This window comes from Squalius cephalus, assembly GCF_949319135.1.
Source record: "Squalius cephalus genome assembly, chromosome: 23".
Classification (NCBI taxonomy): domain Eukaryota; kingdom Metazoa; phylum Chordata; class Actinopteri; order Cypriniformes; family Leuciscidae; genus Squalius; species Squalius cephalus.
In genome coordinates, this window is record NC_137144.1 from 7,068,661 (window position 1) to 7,081,909 (window position 13,249).

The window sequence follows — 13,249 nt, forward strand, 5'->3', positions numbered from 1 at the left end:
CAGAGCTTGTGTTTCAATTTTCTACTGGAATTCAAAACTGATCAAAAGAAATGGGAGCTCTAGCGCAAGTTCTACTCCAATCACCACTCGACATATGGAGTATTTAAGCCCGGTTAACATCCATTACTACGTTCGCAGAAACTGACGCCGGTGTTCACCCCCATCCTCCCCACCACCACCAGGTTGGTCCCTGTCCATCCATCTGGGGTAGGCTCCGCCCCTGCCTTCATCTTCAGGCAGGAACTGCAAGTGTCTTCTACCCTCCGGATTTGGATTATGGACGCCAAAGAACGCCTCGGTTACGTCTGTAACCTCGGTTCCCTGAAGAGGGAACGAGCGTTGCGTCGAGATTGACGCTAGGGGAACGCTTCGCGTGATGATGTCTTGAAGCACATGTAAAATCAGCCCAATGGCGTGGCGGAACGTCAGATGCGGGTGACGTCACGTACCAGGAAACTATAAAGCCTGCTTGAAAACCAGAGAACAACAGCTTCGAAAAGTCTGAAGTAGCCGCTGACAGGCATGAAGGAGATATGGCAAGGTGACGCAACGCTCGTTCCCTCTTCAGGGAACCGAGGTTACAGACGTAACCGAGGCGTTCCCTTTCAAGGGAACTCGCGTTGCGTCGAGATTGACGCTAGGGGAACGTCTATACCAACGCCACCATAGCTACAAATGTCTGTCCTGTGTGAAATCATGAAGAGCAGCACTAGGAAGAAAGAACATGAGACCCTGGTGTAGAGTCCAAATCCAAAGAGTAGAACCTGACGAAGGTGTGCGGTGAGGACCAGCCTGCCGCAACACAAACGTCCTGAAAGGTAACTCCTGATATAAGGCCATACTCCTAGTAGAGAGGGACCGGATAGCCATAATTTGGAGAAGGCTGCCCGGCCGCCTCATAAGCAAGTGAGATGGCCTCAACCACCCACTTGCTTATCCTTTGCTTAGACACTGGAGATCCCGAGTTAGGGGACCCAAAGCACACAAATAATTTATCACTTTTACGCCACAGGTTGCAGCTCTGTGGACATAAGCGTCTAACGCCCGGACTGGGCAAAGCAAATTATAGTCTCCTGGTAGAAGGGAGGAGGACAGAAGGCCTGCAGTACAATAGGTCTGGCCACTCTAAAGAGAAGAAATGGCTAGAAGGAACATAGCTTTCAAAGTTAAGAACTTCTAGGAACCTCCCAAATAGGCTCAAAGGGGGCCAGGGAAAGGCCTTGCAGCGCAATGGACAAATCCCACGGTGGCACCCTAGAGCGAACTGCAGGCCTCAGCCTCCAGGTGCCACGAAGGAAACGAGATACCAGAGGATCTTTCCCCACAGACCTTCCACCCAAAGGAATGTGGTAAGCACCTAGGCCGCCACATAAACCTTTAAAGTGGACGGGGTCAGACCTGCAGTGAACCGATACTGCAGGAACTCCAGCACTGTACCAAATGGGCAGTTAACTGGGTCCAACCGACGGTCACTACACCATGAAGTGAATACTCTCCACTTCAGGGCATAACGTTTCCTCGTGGAGGGAGCTCTGGACTGTAGAATGGTCTCAACAACCTCGGTTGAGAGACCTGACTCTATGAGCTGGGCCCCCTCAGAGGCCAAGCCCACAGGTCGAGGGTGAACTATCGAGCCCTCTTCTTGGGACAGAAGGTCCCTCCTGACAGGTAGCTCCAGAGGAGGCCCGTCGAGGAGAGACACAAGATCGGGAAACCATACTCTGCCCAGCCAGCGCGGGGCTAAAAGAAGCAGGCAAACCCGGTCCCTGCGAACTCTTTCCAGAACTCCCGGGAGCAGAGCAACTGGGGGAAAAACGTACAGACGTAGCCTCGGCCATGTCTGCACCATGGCATCCAGTCCAGGAGGAGCTGGATGCGTGAGGGAGAACCAAAGTGGACAGTGAGACGTCTCTCGAGACGCAAACAGATCCACTTGTGCTTGGCCAAACTCCCTCCATATCAGCTCCACCACCTCGGGGTGGAGCCTCCATTCCCCGGGCCTCAGCCCCTGTCTCGACAGAGTGTCTGCTCCTATATTCTGGACCCCGGGGATGTAGGCTGCCCTGAGTGACAGTGAACTTCCCCTGGGACCACAAGAGGATATGGCGTGCCAGATTGCATAATGGGCGCGAGCGCAAACCCCCTTGGTGATTGATATAGGCGACTACCGAAGTGTTGTCCGATTGTACTAGCACATGGTGTCCCCTGAGATCTGTGATAAAGCTCCTCAGAGCCCGGAAGACAGCTAACATCTCTAGGCAATTGATATGCCATGATCGATGATGGTCTTCCCACAGACCTTGAGATGAGCGACCCTCTAGAATCGCTCCCCAGCCCGTGAGGGAAGCATCCGTCGTTAGCAGTTTGCGACGACAAGGAGCTCCCAGCACTGGGCCTTGGGACAGGAACCAAGGTTTCTTCCACATAACCAGGGCACGTAAGCATCGCCGCGTGACCTTGATTGTGTGAAATGGGTTGCCCCTTGGGGAAAACCCCCTGGTCCTGAGCCACCACTGCAGGGGCCTCATGTGCAGCAGTCCAAAAGGTATCACATTGGAAGCTGCTGCCATGAGACCCACCAGTCTCTGGAACTGTTTGACAGTGAGTAGCTGGCCTAGCTTTACATTTTTCACAGCTGCAAGGATGGACTCTATACGTGGCGGTGACAGGCGCGCCTGCATCGACACTGAGTCCCAAACCACGCCTAAAAAAGTGGTCCTCTGAAATGGAGAAAGCACACTCTTCTTGGCGTTCAGCCATAACCCCAGCTCTTTCATATGGGCGAGGACGACATCTCGATGCCGAATCGCCAACTGATGCGACTGAGCTAAAATCAACCAATCGTCGATGTAGTTCATGATGCGAATACCCTGAAGGCGCAAGGGCGCCAGAGCTGCATCCACGCATTTGGTGAAAGTGCGGGGTGATAAAGCTAGACCGAATGGAAGAACTCGATTTGCTTTGCCCCCGAAAGCAAACCTCAGGAACTTCCAGTGACATGGACGGATGGAAATATGGAAATATGCATCCTTGAGATCTATCGTGACAAACCAGTCCTCGGACCTGATTTGTGGCACGATTTGTCTCAAAGTCAACATTTTGAACTTGAGCTGCATGACTGACTCATTCAGAACTCGAAGATCTAAAATGGGACGCAATCCCCCGTCCTTTTTTTTTGGAACTATGAAATACCGACTGTAAAACCCGGTTTCCCTGTTGGAGGGAGGTACATATTCTATGGCCCCCTTCTCTAACAGAGTGTTCACTTCTTGTTCCATAACCAGAACCTGCTCGGGGTCCACCACGGTGGGTAGGACCCCCATAAACCGAGGTGGGCGAGAACCAAACTGTATTTGGAACCCTTTCCCTACGGTCTGCAGGACCCAACGAGAAACATTTGGCAGTAGCTTCCACGCTGCCAAAGATTCTACTAGAGGTATCAGTCTCTCGAGACTGACTTCTGGATTTTGTTGTTGTTGAGTAGTCGGTCCGTCGCCCTGTAACGGCGCACCGGCAGGGAACGACTGAACAGACTGCTCTAACACCCTCCTCAGAGGGGGCGGGCATCCCGAGGCCACTACGTTTCCGGGTGGTCCTTGAGATATGTGCTCGCCGGAGACCGCTGCGCCCTGAAGCACCGGAGGTGGCAGGGTTGGCAGAACGGTCCCCTGAGGGCACCGAAGAGAGACGGGCACCGTAAAAGGAGGTGTTAACCGCTCTACTTCGGGGGGGGTGGGGGACTACCCTCATGGTCCTGAGCCCTCGGGCGCCAGAATCTTTTTCCCACAGCCTTCTTGGCGGTAATAACGGTCCTCAGATCCGCTCTACCCTTCGAAGGCTGGGGTTGAGAACGTCCTCCCTGTCCCCGAGATCTTTGCGGGGGAGCACGGGAGGAAACGCTCTGCTTTTTAGATGCCCTATGGGAGCTCGAAGTCTGAGGCTGTTCCCGCACAGCAGCCTCAGGATGTGAGCGACGGGGGAGCAATTTTTGGAACGCTGCAGCGTGTTTAGAAGCCTCTTGGGATTTCTCAACTGCAGTATAAACAGCGTTGCCAAATAACCCAGACGTAGAAAGGAGAGAATCCATTAAAAAGATTTTTTTTTTTTTTTTTTTTTTGTGTTTAATGATGCTCAAATTGAGCTCACACACCACATCTGGGCCAATACCCCCGCCCTCATTGAGATCTCCCAATAATTCCACCTGATAAGCCTGCAGCAAAGACATCGAGTGTAAAAATGCTGCAGCCTGACCAGACGCGGAATAAGCCCTGCCCCCCAGAGAAGATGTAACTCTGAGGGGCTTATTAGGCAATACCGAAATTTTTAGGGAAGATGCCGTCGCTGGAGAGATAGCTCGCAAGCGTCTCTTCCACCTTTGGCATCTCCCCATAACCATTTTCTTTATAACCAGAAATAGAAGAATAATTCGAAGTTTGTGAATTAAAAACTCTATATGAAACTGGCTTATCCCACGATCTCGACACCTCAGTGTGGAGATCGGGGAAAAACGGCAGATTTCGGCGTTGTGATTGTGCACGTGAGGGCAGAAAGCGTTCGTCAAGTTTGCTTTTTGAACGAACGTCCTGTTTATCTCCCACGATCTCGACACCTCAGTGTGGAGATCGGGAAAACCGGCAGATTTCGGCGTTGTGGTTGTGCACGTGAGGGCAGAAAGCGTTCGTCAAATTATTTATTTATTTATTTTTTGAACGAACGTCCCGCCACTCAATACATAGTCTATCGACTGCTCTTGTCACTACTTCCAGCAATTCTTAAAATGCATGAGACTGAGGTGGGCATCCTCAGACTCAGCCTCAACACTAACAACATCCAGATCCTCAGAACTGGATAATTGCAGTGTTTGTGCCATCATCAGGGCGGAAGAAACCGCCGCGCGTGCTTCCGAACCCTGATGAGTGACATCGGGTCTATCAGATAAGGGCTGAGATAGGGCAGAGCCCGTCTCAGACCCCGCTGATAGATCCATTTGCGAACCCCAGGACTGAGATCGCCGCTGTGCCTCGGCAGCAGCGGGACTCGAGCCCTGGGGGACGCGAGCTTCCCGGAAGAAACTCAGCCGGGATCGGAGCGAGTGCATGGACAGCGCCTCGCAATGCACACAGTCAGCACCCTCGAGTGCAGACTGGGCATGCTCCTCTCCCAAACAAACAATGCACAGAGCGTGAGTGTCCCTACCCGAAATAAAACGCGGGCAGGGATGCACACACATTCTGAACTGTTCGCTGGACATAATTGCTTTCAGTGACAAGACAACAATAAATAGACAAAGACAGATTTCACATAGAGCGCTACTGAAGACACAGAAGCTGTTGTTCTCTGGTTTTCAAGCAGGCTTTATAGTTTCCTGGTACGTGACGTCACCCGCATCTGACGTTCCGCCACGCCATTGGGCTGATTTTACATGTGCTTCAAGACATCATCACGCGAAGCGTTCCCCTAGCGTCAATCTCGATGCAACGCGAGTTCCCTTGAAAGGGAACTTTAACATTTCATTTTGCATACAAACTGTTAAATAAATCGTATTCATACGTTCTCTTGCCTCCTGAGTCTTTCTGGTAGAACTGATGGTTCTATGTTCTTTCCTTAAAGACGATAAGAGTCAATCCAAACAAATGATGTTAAAATACAACAGTCATCTAGTTAAAATATTGTTCTATACCTCCTTCTCCAGCATTAGACCTTCCGCCCGCAGGTTCCTCTCAAATGTGCACCTCTTCTCCACCTGAAGGCTGGATTTCTTATATACCAAGATATAGTCGATACGCTTCTTCCCATCTCTAAACATCAATCCTGAGGGGTTTTCTAAATTGTTCCCCTGAAAACAATCAGAACATGTCTTTATTTCATTAGATTTTATTAGAAAATATGAATCACTAGAACTGTTCAGATTTAATCCTTAAACCCTCAGAAATGTCAAAAATCACTTTTGAGGTAGAACTGTCATTTATGTTGCAGAAAATAAAAACGGGAAAGGCTTATTACGACACACATTTTGTACTCCTAGATCAAAAAACAATTTTTTTTTAACCCCACTCGAATTTCCAGAGGAATTCAGATTTTTAGCTGTTGCCCTACAAATTGACGTCTATAACTAATGACTATGATGACATGCTTTTTACATTTTCAGAAAATTCTATACTCAAGATTTAATTCATAATCAAGCATGGATTTGGAAGAATAGGTTGGTAGCATCTTAGCAGTTGCTACCAAGAAGGGAGATGTTGTACCCGTATGGATTCTGTGCGGGCCTCTAGCTTTCCTCTGGACACCGGCTTCTGCTGGACGTGGTGCGTTTCATCTGTTTTAGGTGCAAAATCCCCCGCCTCCCTCTCTTCCATATAGACATCCTGACCTGTGTCTGTTAAAGAGTGAAACACTGGGTTCTGTGAGAATAACTGAATGAAATGGAGATGAATACAGATGTGCATCTGGTGCATAAAAGAAAAACAACATTTAGAAATGTTTTATTTATCGTTTTGTGCATTTTAATTAATATTAATATTAAAGCTGCAGTCTGTAGTTTTTCCTCTCTGTCGCCATCTCTGTTCGGAATCTGCAATTGCAGTTATTCGCGGAATTATCAACTTTACGCGGGTTGTGGTTCGGCACGGCACAGCACGGATGAATCCAATGTTTTGAGGAGAATGTGTGGCTGTCAGTCGCCGCGCCGGTGTGGATACTGTCATTCGGAATCACAGATTCTACTTTTGGAAGTATGACCAACATAAGAATTTTCACTTACATCCATTTCAGTAACATCCACTTTTGTTCTGACCAACTAAGGGGAAAAACGCATTGCAGTAAACCGCGCTGATTAAATCTAATGATCGCTTATCATATCACCTCAAATGAAAAAAAAGAAATCGAAAATTGTTAATGTTAACAACATCAGCATTGCGTGACTACATTTAATGCCCTTCCGATATTTATCCTTGTATTCACACAGGCCGGTTGCAGTCTCTTTTTTTCTGTAGCCACTACGAAGTCCGAAGTCTTTTGCATTTTACAACGGGTGAATCTCCAGTTGTCACTGGTGATTGTCGTTTGTGCCTTTCTGGATCCACCATCAAATTGATGTTTATATCAAGTGCTGTGAGAAAAGGCTATAAATCTCCACCTCCAACATCCTCACACACAATATAGCCTACTAGCCCTTCTTTATGTGTACAGATGTGACGTAATGACGCAAAGACATGCTCGAATTTCCCGCGGAAATCCACCAGTACCACTGGAATTAAAGACATTATTACAAGTTTACAGTTTTGAATCGAGCTAAAGCAAGCAGATAGTTTTGATGTACCTGCTCAAAATTTTATTTTGCATAATTTTTAACCCAAAAAAGTTACAGACTGCAGCTTTAAAAGAACTGAATGTAAAACATTCTAAGACTTATAGGCTGTTCTACAAGGCATTTAGCTAAAAAATGTGTTGGCTGAGCAAGCAAGTAGCATATATCTGGTGCCAGACCTGACGAATGAAGTAAACATGAATTTTCACTCCAAATCTACAGACTGCTCAAAATATACAGAACATACTAAATATAAATACTTATTGTAGGCTTTTCATAGTAAAGGCAAAGAAATGAATTAAAGTAAGGCAAGAATTTTGACACTTTTGTTTTAGTATTTTCATAATTGTCATTTTTACCCACAGCAAAACTTCTTTAGTGCTCCTTTTATTAAAATAAAAACATCAAGCTATTACTGTCACATGATCCTTATAAATACTTTTAATATGCGTCACAGTCTTGATATATTTTGTATATTCCTGAATGCTACCGATCCCGATCTGATCTCTGACTTGTGATGCAGCCTCTCTCTCTCTCTCTCTCTCTCTCTCTCTCTCTCTCTCTCTCTCTCTCTCTCTCTCTCATATATATTTTTTTATTGTTATATTTTTTCAAAATATTACTGTTTTAATGTATTTTTTATCAAATAAATGCAGCCTTAGAGAGAATAAGACATCATTGTCTGTAGTCACCCAGCTAATGTTCCAGTTCTACCGTTGTCCTCAGTACTGTCATTATAAAAGACAGACTTGAAGATTCTCTGTATGAGCATGTGGACTAAAGCCACAGAATAACTAAAATCAGCTGGCTTAGAACAACCATCTCATTATCCATTATTCATTCTGTTGTGTTGAGCTCATCAAGTCATGTGCTTCTGCTAAAAGATCTTCTGGCAGCACTGTTGTATCCAAATGATGGCCATTAGTGGGTGGTAGTAAACTCAAGGGAGAATGTAATGCGGTTCTTTAGAGGATTCCGGCAGTGTCAGCACATGGAAATGATTCCAGCACCTTCACTTAGAACTTTTGAGCAGCACTTGGAACAATATCTTGTCTACACATCTGTAGAGCTAATAAGGGTTAATGACTGCAGCAGCAATCTCAAGAGAAGAGAAGATGAAGTGGGCAAATATTGGTGATGAAATCAATAACTTTTTTTTTTTTTTTTTAAATGCTCATTGCTTAAATTCAAGGCCCTTTGTCAAACAAAAACCATCCTTCCAAATTCAGCTAGGTCTATAACACCTAAAGAAAACCATTTCCAATCTCCCTGAGATTTCCAAACTGTTTGACAAGCGTAGTACACCTCTGGAAGTACATGACCTGCATAATGCCATCTTTGCATCCAAGTTCTGATGGCACCATATGGCCATTCACCAGTGACTAGCCTTAGCCGTGAGGAAAATGTATGCAACTATCATCCTTTAAGAGAAATATGGGTAACACTTTAGAATACTGTAATTAATTAATACTTTAATTAATTAATAACTACAAAGGAATAAATGAATAACACAATATTAACATTATAATAACTACAATTAACTAATAAGAAACTGATTAATTAGTTTGTAATACTAATTGAATGTCTCAGTTGAATGTGGTGGTTGTAGGGCTTCAGCTCCCCATGTGGTGGTTAAGTAGGGCTTCAGCTCCCCATGGATTCATTGGGGAATAGAGCCTGATGGATGAGAATTATTGGACAAACTGCATTATATCTTGTATGTCCATTAAGACCTTTATGTCCATTAAGTAGTCGTTCACTCCTATATTAGGTCTGTTTTACTGTTTTTAGAACCTTGCATGCTTCCTTTGGTAAGCCGCTCCCTAGGCACCTTCTCAGAAATATAGCTGAGATGCTAGTGAGGCATACTGAGTCTATGTTGTGTATCCCCCCATTATAGCCCTCCTCTTGGGCTTCTGGCTGAGGCCTGTCCCGCAGGAGTAAGGTGTAACTGCCGAGACTTCACTTGCTATGGAGCATAGAAGCTTGAGTTTTTTTCACTAACACCTGCAAATTCAGTCTTAGGAGTAGTGCTACTATATTACTTTTGCAGGTCACATAGGATGCTCTCTGGGATTGATGCACTTTTGACTCTGACTAAGCTCTGTAGAATCATTGAGTGCTATGTCGTTCGTGCATTTTCACAGCTTAGTGAGGCAGGAACCCCTTCAGCATGGCATAGTGGGTATTGCTTCCCCATAGAATCAACTCCAAGACGCAGCGTTGAAGTTCCAATGTAAAAGGGAACGTCTAGGTTATGTATCTAGGTTCCCCTGAGCAACAGTATTAATGCCAAACTTGTTCAAATGAATGAAATGATGATGTGTGTTTTTTTCATTTACAATAAAACTATCAAAAACTCGCATACCCTACTGTACGTTACCATAGTACTGGACAATTACAAAAGAATATATAATGATTAAATTTATACCACCTTCATAAATTCAATAAAACCATAAAAAAGCAAACAAATCTGATGCTCATTCTTTGTTATTTATTTTGTAGATGTCGAGGTAAAAAAAAATAAAAATCTTGTTAAATTTTATGCCATCTTGCAAGTTATTTGAATGCACCATGATGGCATAATTACGACTACCCAATTTGTAAATACGAACTTCCAAGGAGGACTTGAGTCACCATGAGTGCATCTACTTGGATAAATGATATAAGATAAATATGAAATAAAGTAAGCATAAAGGTCCAACCATAACCCTACCCCTAAACATAACCATCATACGAAAACCTATGAATGAGATTTCATATTGAGATTTTAATTTCATACAAATGACCAATTCACCAAAAGGTAAAATAGTTATGAATTGAGATTGTGAGTTTGAAACACTGAAGGATTTGTTATGTTTATTACATTAGTTAGGGCATGCTATCTTATCATGCTAACAGGTTAGCTTGTTAATCATAAGCTAACTAAAAAGACTAAGAAAAGCTCTGCTATGCTCACCTGTGGGAGGTATGATGTGTGTGCAGGAGGCACTGACGCTGTGACTGTATGTTTTGGGTTCAGGACTCAGAGGCACAGACAGGAAGTGGTTGAGGTTCTCAGGATGTGTCTGACTCTGAGCCAGACATGGCAAACTGCGGCGGGACGACTTTAGCGTTTTCTCCTTCAAAATCTCACTGATGCTGGTGTGCATACCTGCTGAGAGAGAAACATGAAAGAAAAATACACAACTGAGACCTGGGGTAAAAAAAAAAAAACACATTTCCACTTTGAAAATGTATATCTATTTATTTGCAAATATAAAGGCACATACATCTGACGGCATTGACACATTGAGCAATTAATAAAAACACAAAATTTGTGTAGCAGGTGGTTGCACTGAAGTGTGAATGAATACCAATGGACACATATTAATCCAAAACTCCAAACAAATATTATTAATATATATATATATATATATATATATATATATATATATATATATATATATATATATATATATGAAGAGTTCAGATGCAAAAGCCTCTAAGTGCCATCTGAAATTTTCTTCTAGAATTATCATTTTTACCAAGCTTGTATATTTAAGTTCAGTCATTTCACTTAAATGACAATTAATAGGTAATTTGCATTGCCATTTAAGTGAAATTATTGAACTTAAAAATACGAGCTTGATAAAAATGATCATTCTAGAAGAAAATTTCAGATGGCACTTAGAGGCTTTTGCATCTGAACTCTTCATATATATATATATATATATATATATATATATATATTGTTCTTTTGTCCCATGTCTCAAGAATCAGTGTAATCTGAATCTGCTCCTAAAACCTTGTAATGCAATACACCAGTAAAACTCACTTACGCTATCAAACGCAAAGGTATAGTGATCACATAAAGGACAACCAGTGTATTACTTACATAATTAAATAACTCCTGGAAGAAGCGTCAGTCTTTATTGACTCACAAGGTCATCTAAAGATAAAGGATTTACTAACGACATTTCAATACCACAGAAGGCAGTTACAGAAGATGCTGTTTTGGTAACACATAATCATTTCCATTATATGGGCCATAAAAAAGTTAATATGGAACATTTGATAATAGGTTTAATTTGTAACATTAGTTATTGTATTAGTTATCATGAAGTAACAGTGAACAGCATTTTAATAATCCATGCAGGTTCACGTTAATTTCTACATGCACTAATATTTACTAACCTTTCAAGTTGTAGAAATAAGCATTAATCTATGAATGAATATGAATTAACAATGATCAATAGTATGTTTACAAATTTACACTAACAGTGCTGTAAATATGTTGTTTATTGTTAGATCAAACTGTTTATTTATACTTAATGCATTAACATTAGCAAATAGAACCTTATTTAAAAAAAAATCATATTTTAATCAACTTGAAACCCCAAAATACATTTTTAAATGCATAACAACATAAAAACATATCATTTAAAAAATCTCTCATTTTAATATGAATATGGTAATGTATTTGGAGCATTCCCCAGCTGAGTCCTGCATTTTATCAGCTAATATGTATGAAAGTAATGATCTCTGAATGTGGCGTAACAGGATTAAAGTAACACTAGGTTCTTTAAAAATACTTTACATTTGTTCATTGTATGTAGACCTGCTTGCAAAAGAATGACAAAGAAAAATAAGTATACACTGAACCTAACGGAGCCTAACTCTGGTAAATATACAGTATTAAATGTTTGAAACATAATTACTTTCCCATATCACTTTGAAAATGTGGGTGGAACAACTGTGAGCTAAAATGATAAAATATTTAAGGAATTTACCTCAAAGTGAACTTTTGCATCAAGGAAGTGATGTCAAAGGTTGATGGCTAGGTTAATGTTTCAGAGCTGCAATTATTCTAACAGTGTGGACAGCGATCCTGTGGCAGGACACATAATCCTGGGAGCAATTTCAATTCATGTTTTGAATTTAATATGAGATGATTATCCTCAGCACACACAGAGAATTACCCTTATGGCTCCTTTAATAAGCCTTTAACAAATTGAGGTTAATGCATAACAGATTAAAAGAGAGAAAAATGATTGTACATTTATATGCATCAAAGTTTCATTGCAGTGTAAATGACCATGATCTGAAGAATTATATGATGCGTAATGTTTGTAAATGTTATTAATAAAAGTTAATAAGTTAATACACAGTGTTTCTCTTCAAGATGACAAATTAACTGAAATACCAATGCCAGAACAAACCATAAAAACAAACATGTCAAGTACCAGAATGCCAGCAGAAGCATCATCACATCTGGATAAATTATTCTGCGTAACCATTTAATAAAATTAATTAATTAATTAATTAATTAATAAAAAAACAAACAGTGTGACCGTCTCATTCAAGGTGACACTAACACACATCCAGTGAAAAGCTCATTTGCAAGAGAGATCACCAGCTGTGAAATGCCTGGTCTTCCCCACATGACTGCACATAATAGAAAGAGCTGATGTGGAATTCCTCTCTGAGTGACCTTGCCCATGACGGCTGCATCAATCTAACCCATTCTTAACCCACGGCTAACCTTTTAATACTAAATAGAGCTAACATGAGAGAGAGAGAGAGAGAGAGAGAGAGAGAGAGAGAGAGAGAGAGAGAGAGAGAGAGAGAGAGAGAGAGAGAGAGAGAGAGATGCAGCAAGTTCAAAGAACAACAAACACATGCAGAGCTGAATTAATCAAGAATTTCTCACATTTTGGATGCATCTTAAGTACTCGAAATTCAGAACAAGTCTCTTGAAACCCAAATGCTCAGCCCTAAAATATCCCCTTCTCATAGCATCTTGGGATCCAGATAGAAGACACATATACTTTGGAAAATCTCTGCCTGTAACCCATTTTACTACATTAAAAAGCAGACATTTACTTGCATTGGACGATGTTTGACTGTGCACAGCTCTCCACCACCAAAATGGGGTGTTGTGGGTGGTTGCCAGGCTGT

General features: G+C 42.5%; 1 protein-coding gene across 11 annotated transcripts in view; it reads right to left on the reverse strand.

Moving 5' to 3' along the window:
• Positions 1 to 13,249, reverse strand: part of ano3 (anoctamin 3) — a 156,386-nt gene that overhangs the window by 116,362 nt on the left and 26,775 nt on the right. For 7 of the 11 annotated variants that reach the window (XM_079859855.1, XM_079859853.1, XM_079859857.1 and 4 more), the window contains exons 2-4: positions 10,269 to 10,466; positions 6,249 to 6,379; positions 5,681 to 5,836 (exon numbers count right to left, since the gene is read on the reverse strand). In XM_079859855.1, the coding sequence (XP_079715981.1) occupies positions 5,681 to 5,836; positions 6,249 to 6,379; positions 10,269 to 10,466 (485 nt within the window). The remainder of the gene's footprint in view (positions 1 to 5,680; positions 5,837 to 6,248; positions 6,380 to 10,268; positions 10,467 to 13,249) is intronic. The other 4 variants (XM_079859856.1, XM_079859849.1, XM_079859850.1 and 1 more) reach the window with 1 other exon arrangement.